The sequence below is a fragment of the Melospiza melodia genome, assembly GCF_035770615.1.
Source record: "Melospiza melodia melodia isolate bMelMel2 chromosome 7 unlocalized genomic scaffold, bMelMel2.pri SUPER_7_unloc_1, whole genome shotgun sequence".
In the NCBI taxonomy this organism is placed as follows: Eukaryota; Metazoa; Chordata; class Aves; order Passeriformes; family Passerellidae; genus Melospiza; species Melospiza melodia.
The window spans coordinates 1,217,341-1,240,664 of NW_026948497.1; the positions used below are offsets into that span (position 1 = coordinate 1,217,341).

At 53.0% G+C, this 23,324-nt stretch overlaps 2 protein-coding genes and 1 pseudogene across 4 annotated transcripts in view; 1 reads left to right on the top strand and 2 right to left on the bottom strand.

Moving 5' to 3' along the window:
- Positions 1-16,805, bottom strand: part of LOC134432715 (uncharacterized) — a 321,669-nt gene extending 304,864 nt beyond the window's left edge. Inside the window, exon 1 of the mRNA XM_063181607.1 lies at positions 16,419-16,805. The gene's annotated coding sequence lies outside the window, so the exon portion shown is untranslated. The remainder of the gene's footprint in view (positions 1-16,418) is intronic.
- LOC134432830 (class I histocompatibility antigen, F10 alpha chain-like) lies at positions 5,704-11,974 on the top strand (annotated as a pseudogene).
- Positions 13,184-16,492, bottom strand: LOC134432790 (uncharacterized). Of its 3 annotated transcripts, none has more exons than XM_063181701.1 (4): positions 16,389-16,492; positions 15,824-16,118; positions 15,123-15,249; positions 13,184-14,932 (listed from the first exon to the last, which is right to left on the bottom strand). In XM_063181701.1, exons 3-4 carry the CDS (start codon positions 15,135-15,137, stop codon positions 14,063-14,065), a joined length of 885 nt encoding a protein of 294 aa, XP_063037771.1. In that variant the 5' UTR covers positions 15,138-15,249; positions 15,824-16,118; positions 16,389-16,492; the 3' UTR covers positions 13,184-14,062. The 3 variants fall into 3 exon arrangements, with proteins under 3 accessions (XP_063037771.1, XP_063037770.1, XP_063037772.1); XM_063181700.1 differs by having other exon boundaries at positions 15,123-15,449; XM_063181702.1 differs by lacking the exon at positions 15,123-15,249.
- Positions 16,806-23,324: the final 6,519 nt, after the last annotated feature.

The following is a 23,324-nucleotide window of genomic DNA, read 5'->3' on the forward strand; positions in this document are numbered from 1 at the left end:
GGGAGAGGGAGATGAGGCCAGCAAAATGAGAATAAAAAAGGGGCTGCGAACTATAACAACGGCAGAGAGCGCACGGCAAATGCCCCACGGCCTCTCCCTCTGCTCAGCAATAAAGTCACTTTTACAGGACTCCTCTGTCTCCTCTGCGCACAGAAACCTCCGGCCACGGGAATTTCCCCGCACAGCCCCGGGCACGGGGCAGCCCCCTCTGTCCCAGCCACAGCAACCGGGCCGAGCCAGCGCTGCTCCGGCAGCGGCTCCTGCCGAGGCAGCGGCCGCAAGGACACCGCGGGCAGCCGCTCCCGCAGCGCCCTCACGCCAGCGGCAACACGCGCCGGACACGGCACAACGAACCCGCCCGAGCCCCCTGCCGCCCCCGAGGCCCGCAGCCAGCCCCGAGCCCCCGCACAACCCAGCGCGGCTCCCACCTGCGCTGCGGCCGCCTCCGAGCTCCGCCGCCGCCTCACCGCGCTCCGGCCGCTGCCGCCGCTCACGGGCCGCACACACGCTCCGACAATGGCGCCGCTGCCCAGCCACGGCCGCCCTCCGCCTGCCAGCGGGCCCTGCTCCGCCCCGCTCCCACCAATCAGCGCGCCACAACCGAGACTGACGGCACCATCGCCCAATCCCAGCCAGGGGCGGGCTCTGCACACGGCACAGGCCCGTCCCCGCTCTCAGGGCCCCCCGGGCTGCGTGAGGGTAGAGCCGGAGCTGAGGAACAGCCCTGGAAAGGGCCCGGGCCCGAGGGGATTGAGCTGAAAACACAAACAAACTTCTCCGCAGCTCCCGCCACGGCTTTCCCCTGTGGCTCCGGTGGCTCCGGCTCCGAGGAAAGCCCTCAGTTTTCCTGCCCCTAATTAGGCGCATTAGTGCACCGCTTTAATTTACCGCAAGAAAAGGAAAACTGCCCGAAGCTCTGCGGATGAGTGGGGGAAGGGAGCGATTTCTGACGGAAAACTCCAAAATCGCAGACCAGAGTAATGAGAACTAAGTGAAGACCCTTAAATCCACTTTTCCTCCCATGCCTCCATTGTGAAAAATGCCCATCACTTTAAAAAAATAATTTAAAGTTTAATAGTAATAAAATTGTCATAAAAATAGTAATATAATTAGAGTAATAAAAATTTGAACAATTGAGATTAGGACAATACGAGACAATAAGAAGAATGTTATGGAGGACCGGGTACCTTTTCTGGGCAAAATAAGCCCGAAAAAGGACACCCATTAACAGATGATTAACCCTTAAAAACAATAGCCTGTTGCATATTCATACACCTCATACATGATGCATAAATTCCATTCAAACAAAGGATTCTGTCTGGTCAGTGTCAGCTTCTGCCTCCTAATCCTCAGCGGCGTCTTCATGGCTGAGCAAGGCAGGAAGAAGTTAGTTTCTTCTGATAAGAGAGCAGTAAATTCTCTTTCTCTGAAAGATTTAGGTGTCCTGTGGCTGCTATCTGGTGCAAGTACCTCATTCATTTCTTAAAAAATATCCCACATACATAGTTCCTACCTTAACTAGAAAACTGCATTTACCACACTGTTAAAATGTTGATACTGCCCTATTAATCACTACAACAAAATACATATAGTATTTTATATCTGCATAGAGACATATAATATGCACTTTTCACACTGCCAAGGTAAAGGGATTCCTTTAATCTGTCTAACCACAAATAAAATAAATAAAAAGGCTGTCTCTGTTACAGCAAAAAATCTGATATGCCCACAAACACCACAAATGGCGGCGGGGGGGAATTCCTGGAATTCTTTCAATTTGCTTTAATGCACATAAATCACCACACTAGTTTTTCCACATAAAATGCTGCACTTGTTGCAAACAAAATCTTAAAATCTCACAGAGCTATACAGTCCCAAGAATCAAATTACCACAATGCAGCCGAAAAAACCACACAGCTCTCCTGTACCTCAGGTCTTGGGAATCAACTTATAACAAGCTGTCTCTATTACAGCTCTGACAACCCACAAACACCAGTTTAAGTTAAAACCCTTCTAAAAGGGTGGCTTAACCCTCTTGACTCAGGCTCAAGCTTAATACACAGCTTAACACAGATGACACACAACAAAAATTACCAGCTTGTTACAATTGTAACTTTTACACAATAGTCAGCAAAATCTCACACTACACCAGATGAATCCAAAGTTGCATCTTTGCAAACTCCACAAGGACAGGGACCACAAAGGCACCGTGTTACAGCGTTTGATCCTCGCCTCCCAGGTCCCACAGGCAAAGGATTGGTTAACACCTGAACACAAAGCCTTATAAAGACTGGTTATACTCAAACACCAGGTGTCACAGCAAATGCTGCTCCCCAAAACTAGAAAGTTCACACACACAAACCCACTGTGAAAGGGGTATTTCTTTCCACACACACAAACTCACTGTGAAAGGGGTATTTCTTTCCACACACACAAACTCAGTTATAACAACCTTAGACCAGCATTTGCCCTTACGACTGCTAGCCCCAGTTGGTGGCAAACTGAGCTCTCTATGCTGAAACAAATGGCAGCACCAAAAGCCCGAGCTCAGTACAACAGTTCAACAACTCTTTCTGCTGGCAACCAGATTTCAACTGCAACTTCAGCTTGCAAGCACACTACAGAGGCACAAATTGCACATGGACATCTCCCACGACTTACCAAAGGGCCTCTCCTGACCACGCCTTACCGGTCACTGTTTAAAACTGTCTCAATTTTTAAACATACTATTTTGTCTGGAGTTTTAGTAGTCAGGGGTCCTTGTCTGCTGCTGGATGAACAGTCTGTGCAGCAGAGCCCACTCTTCCAGGAATATCCTGGGGGTGCTGTTGCAGAATGCGGCCTTTGTTGGGGATGAGCCATTTGTCAGGTGCAGGGAAAACTCGGGGCTCAATAGGAGTCAACAGCAAGTTCCGTTTATTGAAGAGAGCATCAGACACTTATACAGCAAGTAATAAGCTTATGAATATTCTGTAAGCCAAGCAAACTATTGGTTAAACTATACCATCAACTCTTCCTCATTCCTTTGGGCCTACATTCTCTATTTACCACGTCTCTCTGTCCACTTGTTATCATACCCAGCTAGGCCCAAGGACACGCTATCTTGCAGGTGCAAAAACTCCAACTAGCTGTGTTCGGTACTTTCCCAACTCCTGGTCGGCTAACAAGCGAATGTCTACGTGACCTCTGTCATGTAGCCATTTCTCCACAGGATGCACCAAGGGGGTCCATGACCTGAGCTGGTCTCACAGCCCAGCAGAGCCTCCTCCTGGCTGGCTTTGTAACTGAATCATTAAAACTGAGGATCATGGACAAAGTCTCTCTAACTAGTCAAAAGTTAGAAAGTTGCATTATTATTACACTGGTGGGCAGCACAGGGGAGTCATTCTCAAAATGCATGACCGCACTGCATAAGGATTTTTGCCTTCTGTTTATTTCCCAAAATAATACATATACACAACCCCAGCACCTCCCATCCGTGCTTTGTATTAAAGTGAGATTATTAGTCTTTCACGCGTGCGCAATTCTTCTCTTGAATTGGGTCGGTGGTCTCAAATTGGGCCAGTGGTCCCAGGGATGAAGTCAGGAAGGTCTTCATCAGGTGCTGGGCATTGTTCTACTGGTTTCAATATGTTCCTATAATGGTTCACTTGCTCCACTTCTTTCTACAGATGAGCTCATAATATAACAATTAGCTTTAGCTTAAGCATCCAATAATCATTAACCTAACATTGGTGTATCTAACTTCAACATGAATTGGTTCTAACACTCAGCTAAAATCCTAACCCTTTAAAATCATGATTCAATAGGACTTAGCAAAACATAAGATGTGAAAAAGGCTTTTGTGTAACTAAAAACAGTGTAAGGCCATCCACTGACCAGCCTGTCCAAGTAATAAGATAACCGTGAGACAAAGCAGAGCACCAGAGGACAATTAGACAATACCATGTTAAAATTAGGGAGGCCATACTGCATCCTTATCAGAGGATGTGAAACAGCAGGATGGAGACACAAAAAGAAATAAAATATATTGACCTGACACACAGGATGTTGTGCAGATAAGCTGGAGTGTGAAGAAGTCAAAGAAAGAACTTCCCAAAACATCAGAAAGTTCACAAGAATTTTTGAATAATGCATGAAACACATGAATGTGCATATATCTCAGCAATGTAACAGTATAAAGATAACATTGTCTATGTACACCCCTGTGTTCTTTGGCTGTTTGCCAAGAGCACTCCAGTGCATGGGGGGGGGGGGGGGGAAATATCGTCCTTTTCTGGATTTTCATTGTTATTGTTATTATTCTTCTTCTTATTATTATTACTACTATTACTCTTACTCTTACTCTTACTATTATTATTAAACTTTTAAAAACTCTAAGCAGTGAGTTTTGTTTTTCACACCCTGAACAGGATCAGGACCCCCCCTGAGTCCCCCATTCCTGTGAACGAGGACCCCCTGCACTGGATCCCAGCCAGGCCCTTATCTAGCACCAGGACCCCCCCAAACCCTGATTCCCAGGAAGGGACTCCCCCTGAACCCCCATTCCAGGGTACCAGGACCCCACTGCATGCCCTTATTCAACACCAGGACCCCTGTTCACCCCCATATCCGGGACTGGAACCCTCCCAAAGCCTCCATTCTCAGGCACAGGGACCCCCCTGCACCCCCTTATCTGTGGATATATCTTATCTGTGAATATATATATTGTTATAACAGCAACAAGAATACAACAATTGAAATGTAGTGAGAGTCCTATGTGTTACATAAGTGGGTCCTAGCTATTCTAAATGAGTCACAGCTGCGAAGTCCTTGGTCGGGCAGCAGCTGTGGCTTGTAAAGATAGCTGGGATAAAAGGGGTGGGTCGAGAGCCCAGGAGGAGCCCCTAAGAAGACACATGAAGAACTGTGCTGCAGAAAAAACAGCTTGCTACAGTATGGGACTTGAGAAATATGAATAACAACAAGAATGAAACACTTATCCAGCACAGGGCCCCCCTGCACCCCCTTATCCATCACCGGGATCCCCCTGCTTCCCCTCATCCAGCCCGGGGATCCCCCTGCACCCCTTATCCAGCCCCAATGCCCCCCCGCACCCCCTTTCCCTGGACCCCCCCTCCCGCCTTCCCCAGCCCCCACCCATCACCTTCCTCAGCACCGGGGGCCCTGCACCCCCTTTCCTGGGCACCGGGACCCCCTGGAACCCCCATTGCCCTCACCCCCCATTCCTGGGCACAAGGACTCCCCGAACCTCCGTTCCTGGGTAGGGGAACCTCGCTGCACCCCCTTATCCGGGACTGGGACCCCTCCTGGACCCCCTTCACGTGTTCTGGGACCCCCCGCACCCCTGCCCGGCCCTCCCGCCCTTCCCAGACCCCAGACCCGCCCTTTTCCTTCACCTTTGCACCCCCAGATCTCCCAAATTTCCGGATCCCCCCAGTTCTCCCCTCCAGGGGCTTCCTTAAGGGGGTCCCAGGGGTTCCCAGGTGTTCTCAGAGGGCTCCAGGGCGGTCGCAGCGGGATCCAGAGGGATTCTGTGCAATTCCCCCGTCCCCTCCCCGCCCCGCCCTCCTCGGTCCCTTTCGCTTCCGCGTCCCAACCTGCGAGACCGGGATCTGCCCGGCGACCGGTGACGTCACTGACAGATCGGGCTGCCTTTGGCGGGCAGGAGACAGCGGGGCCAATGGCGGGGCCGGAGGCGGCTGTGGGAGCCGGGCCATGGCTGGGGCGGGGCCGCAGCCGAGCAGGGCCATGGCTCCAGCGCTGGGTCTGGGGCTGCTCTGGGGGCTCCTGGGGGACCTGGGGGGCGCGACCAAAGGTGAGTGGGAACCCCGAAACCGGGAACTCCCTGAACGTCCGTTTCCGGGCACCGAGACCCTCCTGAACTTCTGTTACCGGGCACAGGAATCCCCATGGCCCCATTTTGGGTCCTGTGACCCCCTCCATCCCCTCCTTCAGCACCGGGACCCCCTGTTCCCCTTATCTGGTACCGAGACCCCTCTGAACTCCATTCCTGGGCTCGGGGATCCCCGTGAACGTTCATTTCTTGGCAGCGGGACCCCCTGCGCCCCCTTATCTGGCCCCGAGACCCACCGGATCTCCCATTCCTGGGGATCAGGATCCCTTTGAACCCTGAATGTCGGCACGGGAACCCCCCTGAACCCCCATTCCTGGGCACTGGGTCAGCCCTGAATCTCCATTTCTGGGCACCAGGACCCCCCTTCACCCCCTTATCCGGGACTAGGATCCCCCCCACACCCCCGTCAGTGCTCTGGGATCCCCCTGCCCCCCTTTTCGGGCATCCCGCCCTTCTCAGACCCTTTGGACCATTTCCTTGACCTTTGGATTCCCCCAGATCTCCCAACTTTCCGTGTCCCCCCCGTTTTCCACTCCCACCGCTTCCCGAAACGGGGTCCCAGAGGATCCCAGGGGTCCCAGGGCGTCGCAGGGGGGATCCTGATGAATCCAGATGAACTCCCTGGAATTCCCCGTTTCCCTCGTCCCCTCCCCCGGCGTTCCCTCGGTCTTTTCTCTTTCGCGTCTCCCAAACTGCGTCCGCCCGCCTCTCCGAGCCCCAGACCCCCCTTTCTGTGACCAGGGACCCCCTGGAGCCCCATTTCTGCCTTTCCCAGCTCCTAGACCCCACTGCCCTCAACACCGGGGACCCCTGGACCCCCTTTGGTGGGCACAGGGACCCCCTGGATCCCCCATCCCGCCTCTCCCAGTCCCTTCATTGGACCTTGGACCCTTCCAGGCTCTCCTGGTTCCGTTTCCTGATCCTTGGACGTCCCCACGGGGTCCAGGAAGGTCCCTGGGTGGTTGTGGAGGTTCCAGGGGGGATTCGGGGCTCTGGGACACCTCCTGAATTTTCAGTCCTGGGCACTGCCCCCTCTGCACCCCCTCATCCAGTACCAACAACCCCCTGCACCCCCTTTCTCCTTTGTCCTGCTTTCCCCAGTCCTCCTCTTTTCCTTGTCCCTGAGACCCCCTGGACCCCTGTCGTGGGTTGACAGCCTTTATCCCAATATCGTGTGTTGTGTCTGGCAGCTGTGCCTTTTCTCTCTTCCCCCCCCCCCCGGCCGTCTTGCTGCGGCGGGGCGGGGAAGAGAGGGGGGGAGTGTTTGACCAGGCTTTTTGGCTTTTGGCTGCTTGGCTTGGCTAGCCGCTTTGCTTGCTTGCTTTCTGCTTTTTGCGCTGTTTTTTTTTTCTTTTCTTTTGTTCCCTCTTTCTTACCCTCCCCTGAAGATACTGGACCAGCTCCGGACCTGACCTGAGACGTCCAGGACACCTGGAGCTTGCAAGAGAAGCCTGGTGCCCTCACCATACACAGTCTGTTTCTTTCCTTTTCTTGTGTTGGGGAGTGTTCTTTTGTTACTTGTAAATAAATAGGTTTTGTTTTCCACTTTGCTCCTCCGAGAAATTCCTTCCCGAACCCGGTGTTGGGGGAGGGGTGCTTGGAGGTTTGTTTTGTTCGGGGGGCTCCCTTTTGGAGATTTCCCCTAATTTGTCCTAAACCAGGACAACCCCCATTCCTGCTTTTCTCAGGCCCCAGCCCCCCCCTTTCCTCTGCATCAAGGACCCCTGAGCCTCCCATTCCCAGCTCTCTCCACCCTGTGACCCCTTTCCTTGGCAATGGGGATCCCTGGACCTCCTTTCCTCGGCACAGAGATCCCCTGGAACCCCCATCCCACTTCTCCCAGTCCCTGCACCTCCTCTCCCATAACCCTGGAACCCGCCGAGCACCCATTCCTGGACACCAGGACCCCCTGCAGGCCCTTTCCTGTCCATCCCACCTCTCCCACCCTGCACACCCTTTCCTTGGCCCCAGGATCCCCAACCCCCTTCCCAGCTCTCCCAGTTCCCCTTTCATTGATCCATGATCCCCTCAACCCCCCCAAATCTCCGTGTCCCCCCAGTTCTCCACTCCCTGCGTTTCCTGGATGTGGCAGTGTCGGAGCCCAGCCCAGGGATCCCCCAGTACATGACCATGGGGTTCGTGGATGGGATCCCCTTCGAGCGCTACCACAACAAGCGGGGCCAGGTGGAGCTGCTGACGCAGTGGATGAAGGATGGAGCTGAGCCAGGATATTGGGATAGAGAGAACCAGATCTATGTGAGGAACCAGCAGGTGGCTGCCAGGGACCTGGAGAGACTGCGGGAGTGATACAACCAGAGCGCGGGTGAGTGGGGGGATCTGTGGGGCTGGAATGGGATCCATGGGGCTGGGATGGGATCTGAGGGGCTTGAATGGGAACTGTAGGGCTGGGGTGACAATCCATAGGGCTGGGATGGGATCTATAAGTCTGAGGTGTGCATTCACAGGGCTCCAAGGAGCTGAAAATAGGGATCCATTAGGTTGGGATGGAATATCTTGTGATCCATGGGTTGGGATATGGATCTGTGGGGCTGGGATGGGATCTGTGGGGATGGAATAGGATCCATGGGGCTGGGATGGAATCTATAGGTCTCCAGTGTGGATTCACAGGGCTCCAAGGGGGTGACACAGGGATCCATTAGTCTGGGATGGGATATCTTGTGATCCATGGGGCTGGGATGGGATCTGTGGGGCTGGGTTGGAATCCATGGGGTTGGGATGTGGATCCATGGGGCTCCAAGGGGCTGGGATGAGGCTCTGTGGGTCTCCATCAGATTCTGTGGCTGGAATGGGGATCTGTGGGGCTGAGACACAATTCCATGGGTCTCTGTGGATACAGTCCCCCCAGGTCTCCACACAAGGTTGAGAGTTTATGGCTGTGACCTCCTGTCTGACGGGAGCATCCATGGGTCCCAGCAGATCAGCTATGACGGGCGGGATCATCTCTCCTTTGACCTGGGATCTGGGAGGTTCGTGGCGGCCGACAATGGTGCTGAGATCACCAGGAGGCGCTGGGAACAGGAAGAGGTGGCTGAGGGTTTGATGAATTACCTGAAGCACGAATGCCCGGAATGGCTCCGGAAATTCGTTGGATATGGGCAGAAGGAGTTGGAGCGCAAAGCTGGGAGCAGAATTCCTGTGGAGATTTGGGATTTGGTAATGGAGGACTTGGGATCACGGTAATTCCTGTGGGAATTCCATGGGTAGATCTCACCTCAGTCCCATTCCCATGGAATTCCGTGGTCAGATCTGCCCTCCATCCCATTCCAGTGGGAATTCCATGGTCAGATCTCACCCCAATCCGGTTCCAATGGGAATTCCATGGATGTCCCTCACCATTATCCCATTCCAGAGCCCCCTGATGTCCACGTGTCCGGAAGAGAGGAACACAGGACGCTGATTCTGTCCTGCCACGCGTACGGATTCTACCCCAACACCATCGCAGTCAGGTGGATGAAGGGGGGTGAAACCTTGGATCAGGAGACGGAGTGGGGCGGGATCGTTCCCAACAGCGACGGCACCTTCCACACCTGGGCCAGGATCGAGGCGCTGCCGGAGGAGCGGGAGCAGTACCGGTGCAGGGTGGAGCATCCCGGACTGCCAGAGCCTGGGATCTTCACTTGGGGTGAGGCTGGGAATGTGGGGATTGGGAATTTGGAATTCCCAAATGGGGATTCCCCTCACCTCCTCACTATCCCGCGTTTCCCAGAGCCAACATCTGGCGGGAATCTCACCATGGTGGTCTCTGTGTCCATCATCACTGCCATCCTCGTCCTCATTGTCCTCATCGGATTCGGCGTCTGGAAGCTCCAGTCCGGTAACACACAGGATGGGGGTCAGGAAGGGACATGGATCCACCCAGCACCATTCTGGGAATCCTGTGCCACCAACGCTGATCCCACTTTGTTTCCACAGGGAGGAGAGACAGGAATGGATACAACCCGGCAGCTGGTGAGTTCCAATGGTGGATCCAGCTCTAGATCCCCTCTGTGCAGGTCCCAGGATGGATCCAGGGGTTAATCCTAGTGTGTGATCTGTGCTGGAATCTCATGGATCTTCTCTTTCTGCAGGAAGGGACATGGGAACCAACAGCTTCAGCACAGGTATGGAGCAGGATCAGGGTGGGATTCCGGAGGGGGATTGGGGCAGGATGGATGGACTGGGATCAGGGAAGGATTCTGGATCAGGGCAGGGGTCCATGCAGAGTGGGATCAGAGGGAATTGTAGAGTGGGACTGGGGCTGGATTCTGGAGCAGGATTAGGTGGGATGGATTCTGGAGCAGGATCGGTCCAGGATGGATAGAGTGAGATCAGGGAAGGATTCCAGTTCTGAATTGGGTGGGATGGATGGAGCAGGACTGTGGCAGGATTTGAGTAGGATCATGTGGGATCCTGTAGTAGCTCCTGCTCTGCATGGACTCCAGCCAGGTCTACCCTGTGGAATGGGGACAGGGACAGGGTGACACCATGACCTTCTCTCATCCTGGCAGGAATCGCTGCCTGAGTGATCCATGGAGCTGGATCCGGCCCCTTCCCTCTTCCCAGGAAAGCTGAGAGCTGCCACCAGAGCTGATCCTGCTGCTCCCACCCACCCCACAGGTCTTTCTAACGGATTCATTTCCAGTTTTCCATTTCCCAGTGTTTTAAAGGCAAGAACCACAAATATTTACAATGCTTTAGTTCTGGTGTGAAATTATCCTGCTTTGGGCAATAAATCTACTTGTGGCAATAAATCCTGCTTTGGGCAATGTCCTGGATTGTCACGCAAATTGTACTCTATTTACCATCTGTATAGCAGTTGTTTTCTGTAAAGTAGGCAGTTTTCCTTATCTCTTCTACAACCGGGGAGATATCTGTTGATAACAGGCTACTGAATGTCACTGCCTGACTGATAAGAACTACAGCATCCCAGTGTGAGATGCTCCGCCCAGAGGGGAGAGCCAAGCATTCCTACCTGGATATAATCTTGAGGTTCTGGACCACCAGCATGACTTTCTCCACTGCATCCCCAGAGGAACAGCAGCTGCCTCTCCTTCCACTGGATCTTAGAGGAAGACTGCACCTTTCTACAGGATCCCTGCTCCAACAGAACCACACCTGACACTCCAGGAGGACTGCAGCCACATTTCCAATGGGACTGCTACCAACAACCTGGCCAACAGGGTGTCAGGTTGTGTTCTGACTCTGTCAGTGTTGTTCTAGTGCACTGTATTGTTTATTTTATCTTTTTATTTTCTTGCCTAGTAAAGAACTGTTATTTTCTGCTCCCATATTTTTGCCGGAGGGTCTCTTAATTCCAAATTTATAGCAATTTGGAGGGGTGGGGAGGGTTTACATTCTCCAATTCAGGGGAGGCTCCTGCCTTCCTTAGCAGACTCCTGTCTTTCCAAACCAGGACAGATTTTGGCACCCAATGTGAAGCTCAAGGGCATAGAAACAAAAAGGGGATAACAGTTCTTGAGTAATCTAATTTTGTGTGCTGATACAGAAACCTTGTTAGGTGTCACCATGTGGTCCTAGTTTGGGTGGCATGTGACCATGGTTGTATTTGTCCCATTCGCACGCCCTCATCTAAACATAGGTCCTATAACCAAGGCTGTTGTCTGGTTTGCTTTACAGGTTAATAAGGTGAGGAATTAATGGATTTTTAACTTCCACTGGAAGGCAAGCACATGGATTCAGAGCTATCACACCCTTACTGTATGGGCCCATCAATGCCTTGCCCCATGACTCAGAGAAAACTCCCTCCAGGAGCCATTTCTGTTTGATGGGCAATCAAGGACCAATCATGACTCAGACCGATATCAGCCCATTGGGAGATGCTCTGCCCAGTGGGGAGGAGCTCAGCATCCCCACCTGGATATCATCTGGGCTTTGGGACAGAACAGGCAGCCCTTACCCACTGGTTTCTAGAGGACAAGAGCTGCCAGATCTTTTCTATGGGATCACCACATCAACAAGACCGTTTCATCTGGACTGCCACCACCACCCTAACTAGCAGGGTATCCGGTTTTATTCTGACTCTGTCAGTGGTTTCATTTTGTACTATTGCATGTATTTTTGTTTTTTTTCCCTTTTCCTAATAAATTGTATTTCTGACTTGGAGTCTGTCACTGGTTTTGCTTTCTAACCAGAACATAATTTTGGCACCCAAAGTGGGGCAGCAAGGTTTTTTCTCAAGAACCTGGTTACTCTGGGTGGGTAATGCAGAAGGATGGGGAAACCCCTTGTGTACCACAAAGAGACCTAATTTTAAGTGAGATCTGTGTGTAAGGTTTCATTCTGTATTTTAAATATATCAATATGTCTATACATCTATATATCTTTTATATACATTATTATGTGCATTATACATTTATATATCTTTTTCTTTTGTGTTTCATGTATTTTGGGGTTTTTTCCCTTTTTGTAAAAACTCTTATTTCTGATTTAGAGTCTCTCACTGGTTTTGCTTTCAAACCAGAACAACTGGCCACTGGCGATGGTTGTTTGGCTTGATTGACCAATTGGATCTGCATGTGTGTTGTGACTGTCAGGCAAGGGCCATGGGTTGTTCTTAGTAGTAAAGTATGGTATAACAAAGCAATTGATCAGCCTGCTGCAATCATGGAGTCAATGCTCATTATTCCCTGCTGGGGACCGCTGCTACGACAGGGACTGATGATTTTTCTTTCAGCACTGGACAGTCCTTTTTCCAATGCCCCCATTTCTTACAGGATGCACTCTGAGCCTTCTCCAGAGGGGAAGCTTTCTTGGGTGACTTTTCCCGAGTTGCCTTCTTGCTAGGCTGGGATTAACTCTTTCAGTTGGGCCCCTGTCTCAAAATACCTTCCAGGCAACCTCCAGCAGTTTATCCATGTCTTCAACTCCCTTTATCTTTCCTTACGTCTTTTGAAGCCTGACCCACACAAAACAAAACCAGATGTGCTTTACCATCAACTGATTCAGAATCTAGATCAGTCTATTTGATGGCAGATCTCTTCACCTGTTCAAAAATCAGTGGGTGATTCATCATAATTTTGCCTCACTGGGTAAAACTTTGACTAATTTACAGTTTTAGAGACCCCATGTTTTAACCCACATTCCACGAGGCTTTGATATCATTTTAATTTTGCCATCTGCTCGGGTGTATTTGGATCCCACCCAGGGTTTCCAAGGGGAAATATCTCAGTGACAGCGCCTTGAAGCAGCTCCCTCGCTGTGCTCCCCTCAAGGAACATTGAGGTGGATTTATTGACCACTTGTCCCTCAGTGGGGTCTGTGGTATTTGCTGGGTCCCCAGGATGAAGGAGGAACTGAGAATCTGACTCCATGTTCTTAGAAGGCTAATTTATTATTTTATGCTATTATTTTATATTACAGAATGCTATACTAAAACTCTACTAAAGAATAGAGAAAGGATACAGACAGAAGGCTTAACAAGAATGAATAATAAAAACTTGTGACTCCTTCCAGAGTCCTGACAGAGTTGGATGGTGATTGGTCATTAAGTAAAAACAATTCACATGTTGCATAAACAATCTCCAACCACATCCCAAAGCAGCAAAGCAGAGAAGAAGCAAATCAGATAATTATTTTCTTTTTTTCTCTGAGGCTTCTCGGCTTCCCAGGAGAAGAATCTTGGGCAAAGAGGATTTTTTCAGAAAATAAGGCAGTGACAATGGTCAAGTGATGTGTCTGACACAGACTTCAGATCAGCCCGGTGTGATTCATACAGAGGGCATTTATATATTTATTCATTCATTCATTTATTTATTCAATTATTCATTCATTTATTTAATTATTAATAGGCTGTATGGTGCACACATGAACTAAGAGATTATATTGCACCAACCAGCAGCTACAATGAATCGATAATCAATATCGGTATCAAACACTGTATCAAATTGCTGGTGATCAATAACAATGTGTAGAAGGCAATACAAGAGTGCAAAAGGCAATTATTAAATTGCCATTTATGACCTGGCTGTGCTGCAGGCACAGTGGAAAGCTGGAAGCTGCTGAGGGGACCCATACACCCCTGTCCCCTGTCCCTGACTGTCCCTGAGTGTCCCCAGTGATGTCACCCCAGGAATTCCCATCAGGATTTGGGACAGTATCATTGAAAATTCCTAGAAAATTCCCCAAATCTGTCTCAAATACTGCACAGGGAGGGCACAGGTGACAGCAGCGATGTCCCTGATGATGTCAGTGCTCCCATGTGAAACTTTCCTGCAGCAGCCTCGGGATGTCCTCGATGGCTTTTTGGCATTGCTTGGCCACTGCACAGCTGCCAGGGCAACCGGGGCCACCCCAGCCACCATAGGGACTCAAGAGGATGTTGTCGATGACCCCAAGTGTCCCAAGCAGGTGATCCTTGGCCAGGCGGGTGCTGGCCTCCCACAGCCACTCAAACTTGGCCACTTTGGCTACCAAGGCCTGGAGGACATCAGGGGACACCTCGTTTGTCCCCTTCAGGATGGCCTCGAGGTCCCTGAGCCGCCACTCCATGTTCCAGTAAAACAAGGTGGCTCTGTCACATGTGGCCACCAAGCACTGCAGCAGCCCCAGGGCCACCACTGCCCAACGTCCCCTCCTGGTGGCCACCACAGCCTCTCCCATTCCCTCATTGGTGGCTGCCGCCACCTGGGCATCGTATGTGGCCATTTCCCTGGCCACTTCCTCCTTGTCCAGGGCCACCATCAGCTGCTGGTTCGCGATTACCTTCCTGTGGTTGTCATGGAGCTTGGTGGCCTCCCTGGACAGCCAGTCCCAGCGGTCCACGAGCCTGGCCACTAACTCCCGCCAGGCCTTGGCCACGGCTCTCCCACTGGCCCAGGTGGTCCCAGGGGTGGCCCCGAGGGTGGCCAGGGCCCGGCCCAGGGAGGCGACACCAGGGTGACCCAGAGAGGTGACATTGCCGTGGTTCAGGATTGCACGAAGGCTCCGGGTGAAGTTCTTCAGGTCCTCATGTAAGCAGTTTGGGGACTTGTCGCTGTGTGGCCCAGTCATGGTGGCCAGCAGCTTGCCCAGGGTGGCCACCACGGCCACCAGCACCTGAAGCTGTGGAGGGGACACCTGTGGAGGAGACAGGGGAGGTGTCAGGGACCTGGTGGCACTATTAGCCTCCTGCGGTGGCCTTGGTGCCCTCAAGTAGTCCCCTCTGCCCTTCCGTCCCTTTGTCAGCATCTTGTCCCCACTGCCACCTCCCGCCACCCCCCGTGTCCCCCCCAGTGTCCCCTCTGTTCCCCTCTCCCCACCATCGCACCTCTTGGGGCTCCATGGTCACTGGGGATACATTGGGGACACTCTGGGGATGCTCTGGGGGTCGAAGGAGCCTTGGGATGTCCTCGATGGCTCTTTGACACCGCTCGGCCACCTCACAAGCACTGGATCTGGCGCAGCCACCGGTGAAATAGACCTTGATGATGTTGTCAACTGCCCCCAGCAGGTGATCTTTGGCCAGGCGGGCATTGGCCTCCCACAGCCGCTCGGCCTGGGCCACCTTGGCCACCAAACCCTTGAGGACATTGAGAGATGCCTCATTTATCCCCTTCAAGGCGGCCTTGGTGTCCCTGAGCAGGCGCAGCAGCTCCTGGGGGAACGCGGTGGCTTCGTCACACGCAGCCACCAAGCGCTCCAGCAGCTCCAGGGCCGCCTCCAGCCGCTGTCTCACCATGGTGGCCCTTGTTGCCTCACTGGCAGTCAGCCTGGCCTCTCTCCTCACCTGGGCTCCATGCCCGGCCACCTCCTCCCCGCCCAGGGCCTGACCCAGCTCCACCATGTTTTCCTGAGCTGTCCCATAATGTGCAGCCTTGTCCTGCAGCTCCCTGGCCCGGGCGGCGGCGGTGGCCACCCTGTCGGCCGCCTTGGTGGCCAAATCCCTGCAGGCCTTGCGGAGCTTGGTGGCTGCCCTAGCCAGCCGGACCCAGCTGTTCACAAGCGCAGACACCGACCACAGCCACTCACCAACCGCCAATCCCACAGGTAACAAGGTGGTCCCTGGGGTGCTCTTGTAGGCGGCCAGGGTCTGCCTCAGGGCGTTGAAAGGGCTATCATCATCGGAGGTGACATCTTGGGGCCACCAGGCGTTATCAATGCGGTGCAGGGTGACCCAGAGCTCCCTGGTGAAGAACTCCAGGTCCCAGTACAGGGACCATGGGGACCAGGGCTGCATCATCTCGTCCTGACTGCTCAGGGCGTCCAGCAGCTCACCCAGGATGGCCACCACGGTGACCTGTGGCTGCAGCAGGGCCGGGGACAGCTGGGGAGGGAAAAAGGAAGGTGTCAGGGACCTGGTGGCACTTACGGCCTCCTGGGGTGGCCCCCTGCCCCCGAAGGGCCCTTTTTGCCCCTCCCTGGAGGGCTCTGCTGCCCGTCTGTCCCTCTCTTGTTCCGGCTGCCACCCCTGCCACTTCCCTCGTAGTGTCTGGCACCCTCCTGCCCTCACTGCTGTCCCCTCTGCCACCTCCCCACCCGCCCCGGTATCCTTTCCCTCTTTCAGCAACCCACGTTTTCCCCCCTCCCGTCGCACCTCTTGGGGATCCATGCTCACTGGGGACACCTTGGGGACGCTCCGCTGGCGAAGGAGCCCCGGCACCAGCTCCGGTCCCGGCCCAGAACAGGCCCCGGGGCCGGCACCGGGAAAAGGCGGAGCCGCCTCAGGAGGGGCCGGAAAAGGGGTTGGGCGAGGTGACGTCACCGCCCGCCCTTTCCAGTACCGCCCCTATCCATGGAAAGCGCCTGGATTTGGCCGTTTTGGTTGAATTCCAGGGGATTTAGGCTCTATAGGAGGTACTTAGGCTCCATCCCCAGGGGATTTAGGCTCCATCCCACCATTTCTAGGCGGATTCATTTCGCCGTTCCCGGCTGGATTTACGAGGGAACGCGGAGGGCTCTGAGGAGCCCGCAGAATTGCCCTCAACAAACAGGGCCGCGGTGCTTCTCTCGCGAGACCTCTGCCGAGAAGGCCCAAAGGCGGCGCGGACCAATCAGAAGCCGCGCCGGCCAGAAGTACTGGCAGAAGTTCCCGTTGCTTCGGCGTCGGCAGCTGCTTCCGGCGAGTCCGCGGTGCATTGTGGGCATTGTGGTCCCCGTGGGGCCCAGCGGAGGCGGAGCGGGGCTGAGGCCGCAGGGGGGGGAGGGGGCGGGGCGGGAATTTGCGGGCGCCGAGGGAGCCCCGGGACCCCCCCGGCAGCGCGGGATGGGCGACAGCGACCGCGGTCAGCACCGGGAGCGGGGAGAGGGGAGGGGCGATGAGGAGGGGTTTGGAGGGGTTATGAAAGGATTGGGAGGGACTGAGCGAGAACTGGGGGTCCTGAGGGGATGTGGGGTGTCCTGAGGGCGTTTGGGGAGATCGAGAGGGAGAACTGGGGGTCGTGAGGACATTTGGGGGCTCCTGAGGGGATTGGAGGGGTTGTGAGGGGGAAAGAGGGAGAATTTGGGATCCTGAGGGTATTTGGGTGGTCCTGAGGGGGTTTGGGGGGATTGTGAGGGGGCTGAGGGGTTGTGAGGGGGTTTGGGACATGATGAGGGGATGTGGAGGGTCCTGGGGGAGAATTAGGTATCCTGAGGGGGTTTGTGGGGCTCTGAGGAGATCTGGGGGGGTCTTGAGGGGATATGGAGAACTCATGAGGAAATCTGGGGGGATTCTGAGGAGATTTTCGAGGGTCCTAAGGACGATATGGGAGCCCTGCGGCGGACGTGGGGTACTAAGGGTAGTTTGGAGGGTTGGGGGCACTTGGGGGCATTCTGAGTGGGTTTGGGAGGATTTTGGGAGTTTCCGACTAGATTTGGGGCATCCTGAGGGAATTTTGGAGATCCCCAAGTGGATTTTGTGGGTCCCTAACTGGATTAGGGGTGATTTGGGGTTATTTTGGGGTCCCTGACTGGATTTGGGGCCATTTGGGGAATTTTGGGGTATTTTCAGGTGTTTTTGGGGTAAGTTTGGCTATCTGACCAGATTTTGGGGTCCTTGTTCTGATTTTGGGATATTTTGGCATACCTGACTCCATTTTGGGGTATTTTCGGGTCATTTTGGGGCTCCTCACCAGATTTTGGCCATTTTGGGGTAATTTCATGGTCCCTGACCAGAGTTTGGGGATTTTTTTGGAATTTTTTTGGAGTAATTTTGTGATCTCTCACTAGAGTTTGGGGTTTTTTTGGGGTATTTTTGTAGGAAAACAGGGGCAGGACGGTCGGGATGGAGAGAGACGAGAGATCTCTGAAGCCAGGTCATGGAACTTGGGGTTTATTGCAAAGGGCCTGGGTGCAGGGTCCTGCTTGGAGCTGCCAGCCACAGCTGGAGCAGGCCCGAGAGAGGGAGAAGAGTGGTGTTATATTTGCCCAATTATCCCATCATCAAAAACATCAAACTATATTAAAGGTAGCAGCAATTTTCATTGAATAGCTTAGAATATATAAAATCGGATACACTTGAAATATTGACAATGTAATTTGGTTAAAATAAGGGATAATTTGGTTCCAATAATAGCACATAAACAAAAAAACCAAACTGAGAGGGGTACGGAGTGCAGGGCTCTGCCACCTCACGTAGGAGCTTGCCAGGGGAAAATTCCCCCTTTTGTGCCATATGTCAATGCCATCTCCTCCCATTTTCGAATCATCACACTTCTACCTCCGCCCTCCTCACCACCTTTACCGCGCATGCTCCACCACTCGGTTTGGTGGTCACACCCGTCTTTGGGGGTCGTCACTGATGAAGGCCTCTCCTCTTCCTCGATGTCCTTTCATTCACCTTTGGGTTACACATGTGCACCAAGCCAGTATAATGTAAGCCAAAACTAACATAATATTATATTTAAGTGTCAAAGCAACAAATCTCTTATAACTAGCATTTTCCTGGGACCCAACCAGATTTTCCTTTCTTTCTGTTAATTTTTAGTAACTGTTATCTCTTGCTTTTTCCTGCCTTAAACATCTGCAGGAAAGGGGGGGGATGGAACCCCTCCTCCCCTTTCTTTCTTGGCATTACACCTTTTAACTCTTTTATTATTTCCAAATATTAATTACTGTATCAATATCAATTACTGTTTGTCAGCACGGATCATACCTATTTACCACACTTCTCATTATCCTGCTCTGAGTTTTTGGACTTTTTTGTCAGAAATCTCTCCCCTCCCCCACTCATCCACAGGGGTTTGAAGCGTTTTTTCCTTTTTGGGGGAAATCAAAGCGATGCAATGAGGCTCCTAATTAGGGGCAAGAGAAGTGAGGCTCCAGGGCTTCCCGCTCAGCCGGGGCCACCGGAGCCGCAGTGCCAGGAAAGCCGTGGCGGGAGGTGCGGAGAAGTTTGTTTGTGTTTTCAGCTCAATCCCCTCGGGCCCGGGCCCGTTCCAGGGCTGTTCCTCAGCTCCGGCTCTGCCCTCACGCAGCCCGGGGGGCCCTGAGAGCGCGGGGCGGGGCTGTGCCGTGTGCAGAGCCCGCCCCTGGCAGCGATTGGGCGATGGTGCCGTCAGTCGTGGTTGTGGCGCGCTGATTGGTGGGAGCGGGGCGGAGCAGGGCCCCGGTGGCGGGCTGAGGGCGGCCGTGGCTGGGCAGCGGCGCCATTGTCGGAGCGTGTGTGCGGTCCCGTGCGCGGCGGCAGCGGCCGGAGCGCGGTGAGGCGGCGGCGGAGCTCGGAGGCGGCCGCAGCGCAGGTGGGAGCCGCGCTGGGTTGTGCGGGGGCTCGGGGCTGGCTGCGGGCCTCGGGGGCGGCAGGGGGCTCGGGCGGGTTCGTTGTGCCGTGTCCGGCGCGTGTTGTCGCTGGCGTGAGGGCGCTGCGGGAGCGGCTGCCCGCGGTCTCCTTGCGGCCGCTGCCTCGGCAGGAGCCGCTGCCGGAGCAGCGCTGGCTCGGCCCGGTTGCTGTGGCTGGGACAGAGGGGGCTGCCCCGTGCCCGGGGCTGTGCGGGGAAATTGCCGTGGCCGGAGGTTTCTGTGCGCAGAGGAGACCTGTAAAAGTGACTTTATTGCTGAGCAGAGGGAGAGGCCGTGGGGCATTTGCCGTGCGCTCTCTGCCATTGTTGTAGTTCGCAGCCTCCTTTTTATCCTCATTTTCCCGGCCCATCTCCATCTCCCTTTGCCCCCTGGCTGAGGTACTTGGAAGGTTCAGACCTCCCGATCCGCCAACTGCATGTCCTCGTTAATGTGCACCCCCACTTTTGTATAATAGCCGATATTTACGGCTCTGTTAAATCCTTGTTCTTCTGGAAGTTCAGAAATTAAGCGGGACTTTGTGCGAGCAGCGGTCCATTTTACTTAGTAACAGTTATTGAAGCTGGTGGTTTGGCCCCTTACTTTCTTATCGACGAGTCCCTGGCCCCTCGCTCCGCTGCTGAATGAGCTGCACTCTCAAGGTGTGGAGCATGGTAAAAAGATGAGAGTTGCTGTAGCACATCAGAGGGGAAATAGCATTCGTTTAACCCATGGTCTGTCAGGGGGCCACAAAACCGTGTCCCCTTCCCATCCTTTCCACGTTTGGACCAATACATGAGCTGCTTTTTTGTTTCCTTTGGTTTTTTTTTTTTTTTCACCACGTTTCCTTTGTCCTCTATTTGCCAACAGCAGTTTGAGTCATTTAATTTTCCACAAACTCCTCTTTTTGTCTGCTAACAGATTCTCTGATCCCATCCCATGGTTAAGGGTTGTGTTCCTCATTTCAGTGGATTGCTCAGCAGGAAGGTCAGGAGCTGGAGCTGTTTGGTTGGTTATTATTGCAAGGGCAGCTTGTAATCTAATGTTGCTATTGAAATGAGAAATGGGTTCTGTGACTCCTGATATGAATTGGTTCGGGTTCCCAGGGTGTTATAGATTTTGTTCTGCTGGCCTTTTAGGTTTTCCCCATTTTTGGCCGCTCTCCAGCCAGGGCTGCATCAATTGACTGCCTTTCTCTAATCAAATCATCAACTAATTGGATTCCCAACTTATTTCCCTGAATTTTTGGTAGCAAAAAATCCCCAGTGCTCTCCTATGCCATATATAACACAGACAGGTACAGCACATGTTGGAGTGGGCAGAGGGATGATTTCCCCCATTTGTTTATAGTGAAGTTTTCCCAATATTCTCCATTTGCTGTTTCCCTTTGCAGCTTCACCCGTTTCTGTTGCAGGGTCAGATATCCTCCCCCTGGTCTCTGCCTTGAGCTGTGCAAATTCCATCAGTGCAAGCAGGCAGAGCTTGGGGTGAGGGGCAGAGGGAATCAGCCCAATTCCTGCCCCGGGCAAGAGACCCAGGTGCATTGTCCACCCTTTGCCCAGCAGTGTTCCTTTGCATTTCTAAAGCTCCTCTGGAGGCTGCCTGGAATGGAGCTTCTCTTCCAGGGCAGCCATCTGGTGAGTCACATGTGGCCCCCCCAGAATCTGCTTTTTGTAGAAAAAGTATATAACTATTTCTGAGTTAAAAGTATTATGGTTAAAGCTCTTGAATTTTGCAAAATGCAACATAAAGGCAAACATGGAAAAACGCAGACCAAAACTTGATTCTCACACTTCTGTCCCGAATCTACCTGACAATATGAAGTGGGAATATTATGAAAAATTTTTCTCATGTTGTAATTTTGTCATTGAAACTGCTGGGAAAACAAAAACTCTCCAAGAATCTCTTTAGTGTTAGAGAGTCAAGGCATTACTTGATTCTGGCTAGGATGTGCAACTGAAATAATTTCTTTCACAAATAGCCCAGCTGTACAGAGAAAATCATTCCATGCCATGTGAGTTTTTCCTAAACTTTATGTTGTCTGAACCAATCTAAATCCACTCCTTTAATGTTCATTCCTTCCAAGTTGTGTAAGTTTTTAGTATTTGGTTTCCTGTTGGACCCGGATTTCTTCCCCTCTGATGTGAATTCGGTCTCCACACTCCTGGATTTCCTTCTCAGCCTTTTCCAGCCCAGGTGTCTCCAGCTCTGCTGGGGCAGTGTCTGGGGTAGCTGTTGGTTGCTGTTTGCTGCTGGGCAATGTTGATGTTTTGTTGCTGGTCGTTATCTCTGTGGGTGTCTTTTGGGCTGTTCCCAGTCTGTTGAGATGTTGAACTCATCTCCATTGAGTGGTGTAACACCCCTTAAAAAAAACCTTTAGAATTCCTTTCCCAAAGGCAAAGACAAACCAAGCCTGAGCAGAGAAATAAGATTTAAAAGAACCAGAGTGGGTACATTTTGCAGCAGTGCAATGGCAGGCAGCCCAGAGTGTGGGTGTCAGTGAGCCCCAGAGTGGAATTGTGCCGTGGTGTTCCCCAGCAGCTGTGGCAGTGCAGGCCCAGCCAGCGCTGAAGCTGCAGCAGTGGCAGCAAGGCTTGGCCCCAGTGGCTGGAGATGGCAGAGGAGGGTGGCCAGGATTGCAGAGGATTCCAGGCGAGGATCTGTGGGCAGGCGCAGGGGCTTGGCCCGCTGTGGAGCCCTGGCTGCTGCTGCGTTGCCTTCAGGGCAGGCTCAGGGGCGGCCTCCCATCCTCCTGCTGCAGGCGGGAAGTGCAAATCTCTGGGGCTTCAGAGCCCTTGAGGCCAGGCTGAGGGGTCCCCCCGTGTTGAGCTGTGCTGGCGGCTGTTTCTGGCCTCAGGGACACTTGGCATGGGCCCCTTGGCCACCAGTGGTGCTGCTTTGCACTCCTTAGGCAGGAGCCGATGTCCTGGCTGGGTGTTGGCAGCAGCAAAGTGCCAGGGCAGGCTCTGTGCCAGCCCAGCTTCCTGTGGGAGAATGTGCCTTGATATCTGCTCCAGTGGTTTCTGAAGCAGTGAGAATTGCTTTTGCCCCCCCCCTGTTAGGTGCCATGGTGTCAGCAGAAGATATTGAAGCCTTCCTGCTCAGGGCATTTCAGTGCCAGGCTCTCACAAGCACCCACAGCTGCACGGGTTGAGCTGAGCATGGGGCGGTGACCTGCGCTGTGTCTGATTCCCCTTCCTTCCCTCCCCTGGAACAGGGTGTTGCTTTTAGACACCACTTGTCCTGGTTGCTTCAGGGTGCTTTGGAGAGACTCCATATCTAATTTTCCCTATTTTCCTGGGGCTCCCAACACTTCTGGGTTCACTTCAGCATAGGCCTGGCCAGACATTTGACACAGAGGTACAACAGGACCGGCCTCTGTATCCCTTTTTATAATATTAATTTGTGTTACGAGTTTATTGATCAAATCCCTTCCCCGTGAATCGTGATAACAATTAGGAGCAAGTAAAAATTCATGCATTACAAACCTATCTCCTAGATATACTAACAGTGATTGAATAAAACCATACATCTTTCCCACTTATCTCCTCACTAATCAAACATATTTTTAGCATTTCCCCCCTTCGGTCTAAGATTCAGAGTGGATTGAGAGGCCCCTGTGTCCATCAGGAAATGCCTCCTCTCAATGCAGACCCACCCTGAATGTTCTCAAGGGCTGCAGTGTGGAGGGTCCCTGGTATGATGGGAGCTGTGACAGCCCTGCCAATCCATGTCCGTCAAGGGGTGGACTTGCTGGTCCTGAGGGTGCTGCTGTCTG